This window comes from Echinops telfairi, unplaced genomic scaffold (genome assembly GCF_000313985.2).
Source record: "Echinops telfairi isolate 266 unplaced genomic scaffold, ASM31398v2 ScPeMD7_7457;HRSCAF=8495, whole genome shotgun sequence".
Taxonomy (NCBI): Eukaryota; Metazoa; Chordata; class Mammalia; order Afrosoricida; family Tenrecidae; genus Echinops; species Echinops telfairi.
Genome location: NW_022111357.1, coordinates 18227433 through 18234181, shown reverse-complemented (window position 1 = coordinate 18234181; position 6749 = coordinate 18227433). Strand labels below are relative to the sequence as shown.

General features: G+C 58.0%; 1 protein-coding gene across 1 annotated transcript in view; it reads left to right on the top strand.

Annotated features, from left to right (window-relative positions):
• The first annotated feature begins 489 nt into the window (after positions 1-489).
• Positions 490-6749, top strand: part of ZDHHC18 (zinc finger DHHC-type palmitoyltransferase 18) — a 17623-nt gene continuing 11363 nt past the window's right edge. Inside the window, exons 1-2 of the mRNA XM_004705075.2 lie at positions 490-506; positions 1159-1319. Coding sequence (XP_004705132.2) covers positions 490-506; positions 1159-1319 — 178 coding nt within the window. The remainder of the gene's footprint in view (positions 507-1158; positions 1320-6749) is intronic.

Below are 6749 nucleotides of genomic sequence, written 5' to 3'. Positions count from 1 at the left end.
ACCTGTAATTAGTGGGCTTGAATGCCCCCAAAAGGTATAGAGGCCTGGGTTAGCAATAGAGGTCTCTCTCCCTGGTCTCTCCTCTCTTCCCCCTCTCCTCTCCCGTCCTCACTCCCTTGTTCCCTTGCCCTCCTTCCCTTCCCCCTCTCCAAGTGGACCACCAAGCAGGGCTGAGGTGAGCAATGCTACCATGTAATGTGTCTGACTCCATTATTGTAATATCTCTTCTATCGCTCATGCTCTCGATGACTTTAATATTTATATATCTCAACCATACAACTGTGCTTACAGAACACGAGGGTAGTGGTGGGGGGCTGGCCCTCCCTCAACCTTATACTGCATTGTGGGACTTCCAGAAAGTGCCAGCCTGAGATGCAGAAGGAGGCTTGTGGGCTCTTTGGCAGGCAGCCTGCCTGGGAGGACAGACAGAGCCTTCAGCAGACAGGCTGCTCTCCAGACCTGCCTGGGGGACATCAGGCCTTGGGGGACATGACTGATTCCTACTGGTGCCACCTTCTACCTTTTCCTAGGCTCGCCCTGCTCCTCCTCCAGATTTCAGCCCTGACATTATCTCCTGCAGTGAGCCATTCCGGGCTGCCCCTCTGCCTCTTGCTCCCCAGTTGTAGCAGAATGGGCTGGTCCACAATATACACCCCCCCCACCCCCACCGGAGTTACAAAGCCATCACCTTCTGGGGCAGGTCCTTGTGCCCTTGTTTTGCCGTGACTCCACCAGCTGCCCTGTGGGGGGCCACTCATTCGTTGCCCTTATTCCCACTGCTCGATGAAGGTGTCCCCTGGTGTAGAAAATGGCTTTGGGTGGCGGTAGCGTGGACTGAATGGATCCGTGTGTCGGCCCAGTTCACGGGCAGTGGCTGCCTGACACAGTGTGGACGATGCTGAAGGGGCAGCTTGGTGTGGGAGGTGGAGTGCTGAAATCCACGCCATGCCCAGTTAGGGGCTGGGGGAAAGGGCAAGGGTCAGCTAGTGACCTCTGCTGGTAGAGGCGTGGCGTGGCCGCAGCCAGCTGCCTCTCTGGGGAGAGGCTCGTCTAGAATGTGGTGGCTGTGGCGGGGAAGACCCCGGTCCTGGGCTGCAGCTTGTGCCCCAGTGAGCTTTTAAAGTGTCTGCTGACCCGTCCTCCCCTCTCTTGTTCTAGCTGCCCTTTCCTGGCTAGCCAGCTGACTCTCGCCATCCCCATCATCGCTGCCATCCTCTTCTTCTTCGTCATGAGCTGCCTGCTGCGGACGAGTTTCACGGACCCTGGCATCCTGCCCCGGGCCACTGTCTGCGAGGCCGCCGCCCTGGAGAAACAGATTGGTGAGGCTCCCTGCCGCCTGCCCAGCTTCTCCAGCTGGGAGGCAGCCAGAGTTTTCTCTTCCCAACCTTGCTGGGCGCGCGGGGGACAGCCCTGAGCAAGACCAGCTGCGGCTGGCATGTGGAGTGGGCTCGAGAGGGCTGTGTAAGGAAGGGCACCCGTGAGCCGTGCCCGCAAGCCCGGATGAGGATGGCAGTGGCCATGTGCTGAGTGCTGGCGTGGCTCTCACGGTCACCGAGGGCAGCTGCCCAGCGGGTTTGCTGGATGGTGGTCTTCATGAAGGGAGCTGAGCGCTAGGGCTTGTCTCCTGCGAAGCCCCCAGTTGGTTTGTATAGGCGCCATGCTTCTCACCGGGAGGGAGGTAAACGGTCTAAGCAGCAGGGTAAGGGGCAAGCTGGCTGAGACCCAGGCAGTCGAGTAGAGCCCCTGTCCATGTCGCCACTCCCAGTCCTCCGCAGCCACTCCTCCCTGTGGCCCCTGCTGTGCGCCCAGCATGTCCCTAGGTCTCTAGGAGGTGGCACTTGGCAGGATCCCTGAGTGATGCCGTGGGCCTGGTAGGCGGGGGCTTCAAAAAATTCATGGGACAAGCCCCGTCTTGTTTTATTCTGTGCCTTGAATGGGGACCAGGCGGGCCAGCATGGTCTCCAGGTGACCCTGGGCTCCTCCCCGGCTGCCGTGTGGCTCTTCGGCCGGGTGGGCTCAGGGCCCGGCCTTCCTCTTTGCTTGCTCCACCTAGCTCCTTCCTGCTGAGAAGCACCGCGGGGGTGTGCACACCGTGGGGGTTTCCGGCCTGTGGCTGGCTCCTTCCCCAATGGGGTGACTTTCAGACAGCCTTTGAAACAACCAGCTGGCCCGAAGAGACCTGGGGGATGTAAATGTCACTGCCCTGCTGCATCCACACAGGAAGTCGGCTCGCTAATTCTCCGAGGGGAGGGCGTGGGCTGCTCTCTGACTCAGCCTCTGCCTCTCCCCCCCCTCCCCCCAAGGCAGCTTCCTTTCCTGCATGGGTGGGTTTCTTGGCTTCCCAGTTTCTGTCCCTTGAGGGTCCCATGGTCTGGCCTGCCTGGCACCATCAGGTCAGGGCTGATCAGGAGGCAGGATTATTGTCCAGCTCAGCCCTGCAGGAGGCCTGGCTGGCTGCGACCCTCTGACCACCTATCAGCTGTGTGGGTCATGGTAGCCGTAATCCCTGTGCTGGCGGGAGCTTGACTGAGCCCCATGTGCGGTCCACCGTGGCCAGGGGAGGCTGGCAGTGGTCGGGATAAGGTGGGAAGGAGCGTCCTGGGCAGAGCTCCTCATCCTCTGGGTGGACATATGCAAGGTGGGAAAGTATTTCTTTTCTGGCCATGACATTAAGCAACACGCACGGAATCATCTGGCAGAAGTTACTCCCTTTTCGATCCTCCTGCAGTCCGCCAAGACGGTGCGTTTGGTTTGGGGGGGCTAGATGACAGTCACCCAGGAGTTGTGGGCCGTGGGGCTGAAGGGTCTGTTGGCGACAGAGTCCAGGCCCTCCGAGTGACCGGCTAAAAAGTAGGAGATGAGAACATTGCCTCCTTGAAGCTTCCGGTCTGGTGGGAGATGATGGAGACCTCCAAACCCAGAGACAGGCCCAGAAAACCCAGCTCACTGCCCTGGAGTCGGTTCGACTCACAGGGGGCCCTGCAGGGCAGAGCAGCCCCTGTGGGTTTCTGAGACGGAACAAGCCATTCGAGGAGCAGACAGACTCGTCCTTCTCCCAAGGAGTGGCTGATGGGTTCGAACTGCCGCCTTTGTGTTAGCAACGCACTGGGTGACCACTATGCCCCAGGACAGCCACCCACTGACTGTGTCGAGGACAGACACAGAGGTTGCCTCTTTCCCCCTGCACACAGGCTATACCACCAGCCTGCCTGCCTCCAGAATGGCCCCTAGATCCTTGTCCTCCTGAAACTCGCTGCTGGGGGCGGCTCTGCCTCCTCCTCGCCTGGATTCCCTTGGGCCCCCGCTGACCAGTCCCTGCAGCCTGGTCTCCCCTTCGGCCAAAGGCCAGATGTGGTGCGGCCTCTCTGGCTCAGACTTCAGCATCCTTTCTTGATGATCAGTCATTTCAGTGTGCTTGGGAAGGAACGTTGGTATCACCCTGGTGACGCCTGGTCGACGGCTCTGCATAGAAGATAGTCCTAAGAGCAGAAGCATGGCCATGTCTCCGAGCACTGGCGAGGTAACAGTTGCCCATGGAAAGGAGTCGTTTGTCATTCACTGAATGACTGCGGGGTGGGGGTGGGTGGGGGGGGGCTTGCTCTCTGGTTGAGTCAGAGGACTGCAGGAGGATTGAAAAGGGAATAAAGTGCCACGTGATGCCATGTTGCTTAATGTCATGGTCAGGAAATAAATGGTTCCCCACCCTCCGTAGGCCGGCCCACCCAGTGAGGAGTCCTGCCCAGCACAATGCGCCCCAACTCATCTCCGACCCCTCCCATCCTCCTCTAGCCGCCGCCCACAGCCTGGGTGCACCACGTGCAGCTGTCCCTCTGCCTCACACAGGCTGTCCCCTACCCTCCTTAGGGAGCCTGGTGGCCCCTCCTCTCTGATCCAGCCGAATGGTGGCTCCTGCTTTTGTGGCTTTCTGATGCTCTGCCCTAGCCCCACGTAATCCGGTTTGATTCGGCCTCATGAGTCGCAGTAGAACCGGGCTCCGTCGTGGTTTCCACGGCTGCTTTTTGGGAAGCAGTTTGCCAGGCCTTTCTTCTGAGGTTCTTCTGGGTAGACTGGACCCTCTCCACCCTTTTGAATAGCAGCCAAATGCATGACTGGTTTAGAGCCCCCAACCTGACGTGGCTTCCTCCAGTATCCCCCAGGAGCTAATGTATCATACGCTCACAGCAACCACGAGTTGACGAGCTGTGGACGGGACCTTGACCCTTGTTACCCATGTTAGACGTAAGGAAACTGAGACTCGGGGAAGTCCAGTCGCTTCCTCAAAGTCACAAAGCTAACCAGTGGCCTGACTGAATCAGGTTTCAAAACCAGACCCGGCTTTCCCCAGAGACGTCTTTCCTCACTGCCTACTTCTCCTCCCACTCTGTCCTCAGGCTGAACCCTTCAGTTCCCCCTGTCCAGCACCAAGCCTGGTGGGTGTTGAGGGCTCTGGGAACCTCTGGCATGACAGGAATGGCCAGGTGCAGATGGCAGTGACCTGGGGCTAACAGCCTGAGCATGCATGGTGGCTGGCCCCAATCTCGGGGCTCCTGTGGGAGACCACAGCCCTGCAGCTGTTTCCTCCCTGGCTGACCACAGTGGGAGGGCAGAAGGAAGTCAGGACCCAGCAGAGGGGCCGGAGATCACAGGCCTGTCTTCATGAAGCTGGCTCTGTAAGCATGGCCAGCCCAGGGACTTCGGTGACCGCCCAGCCAGTCAGGCTCTGGAGGCACCAGGCCTCTGCATCCATTCCAGCTCTTTAGGGACATGGGAGCACAGTCAGACTCCATCGGGGTTCCAATACTGTAAATATGCACGGCATCAGACAGCCTCGCTGTTCTCCTCTGGAATGCCTGATGGAGTTGAACCGCTGGCCTTGAGGTTAGCAGCCCAACAGACTATTCTGGGTGCTGCCAGGAGGATGGGGATGAGGAGGTTGAGGACGAGTCCAGGGCTGTGATTGGTCAGCACAGTCTGCCCTGCGCGAGTATGTGAGCTGAGGCAGCTGACTGACACCCCACCCCACCCCCGGCCCCCTATGTAGGCTCAAGGACTCTACAATTGGGGGTTTTGAGCCAGCGTCTCAGTGGCACCTTCACTCCTATGTGGCCCCTCCCTCTGGCCTTTCCCAGCCGTGGCAGTCTGAGGAAGTGGGGTGTGCAGAGAAAGCGCTTCCTCTTTCTCGGGGGTCCAACGAGGAGGAACCCCGATTTCTGGAGGCCCCTCCCCAGCCAGGGGGGCCTGTGGGGGCCCAGTGGGTCTTCCTTCTCTCCAGGCACCAGAGGGTGAGGGGTTGTATTTCGAGGTTTGCTTGCAACAAGCTTTTTGAAATAGAGCATTTCACAGAAATAGTAATCAAGGCCAGTGTTGGTTGAGCTCTTGTCAGTGCTGGACCATTTGCTGACCCCACCCTGTGACCTCTCCCCTGATCTTCCCAGTGACCTGTGAGGTGGGTTTCATTATGCCGCATTTTAGTCCTGCAGCAGCTGAAGTGAGCTGACTTGACCGGCACCACTTGGTTAATAAGTCATCGCGCCCACAGTCATACCCACACTCTGACGCCATAGCTCCTGCTCAGGCCCTGGGGAGGCAGCCGTGAGCGGGGGTGCCCGGTGGGGCAGCGTTAGGAGTTTGGTTTGGAGTGCCATCAACAGCTTTGGAAAGAGCTGGGAAGTGCTGCCTGCTGGAGTGTCCCAGTGGGGACTATTTGTCAGGCCTGGTGGCGCTCCTGAGTCTAGTGTTGACCGCCCTCACAGCATGTCAGCCACACCGTCGGAGGTTGAAATGGTCTTATCCATCAACGTTTCTCAGAGAGGCGACGGGACCAAGATTCCAGCAGCTCTAATCTGCTCTCCTGAGAGCCGGTTCCTGTACACTTGCGGTTTCTGTCTTCACAACCCTGTAAGGGGGTTGTTCCTCCCTGCTTCTACAGATGAAACAGCAGACTCAGAGCTGACGTAGCTTCCCCACAAGCACCGGCTCATCAATGGAAGGGTTGAGATTTGAACCCCAGGCCTGCCTCAGTCCTGGGGCCCTGCTGCAGAATTCCTTGCTCATAGGCCCAGAACTACCTGCTTATCACACTGCCTCTGTTCTCAAGGACAGTCTTCGTGGAGAGAGGGGGCACACACACACACATGAAAGCCCCAGCCCAGCCCAGCACTGACCAGTGAGACCCAGTGAGACTGCTGGAGGGGGCGGAGAAACCCAGGGCAGCCAGGTGGGGCTTGGGCAGGTCATGTTGAGCAGAGGCAGAAGACTGCCCCCAGGGACTTGTGGGAGAAGACAGGGAAGTTTGGGGAGGCCTAAATATCAAGACAAGAAGTTTGTCCTACTGGTGATTTTTGGGGCAGGCTAACGAGGGGTTGCTGCCTTCAGTATGGATTATAACTCAGTGCCAAGAAAACAGAGATCCTCACACCTGGACCAATAGGTAACATCATGGTAAAGGGAGAGAAGACGGAAGTTGTCAAGGCTTTGTCTTGCTGGGATCCATAATCAGTGCTCATGGAAGCAGCAGTCAGGAGACCAAAAGATGCTGCATTGGGCACACCTGTTGCACACGACCTCTTTAGGGTGTTGAAGGGCATGGAGGTCACTTTGCGGACTAAGGTGCGCCTGACCCGGCCAGGGTATTTTCTTATATATGTTTATTGGCACCTAATCCACGTGTCATACAATTCAATAGTCAATTGTTCCATCATATCAAGAAGAAATGTACAATCACCACAATCCATTTTAGAACATCCCCC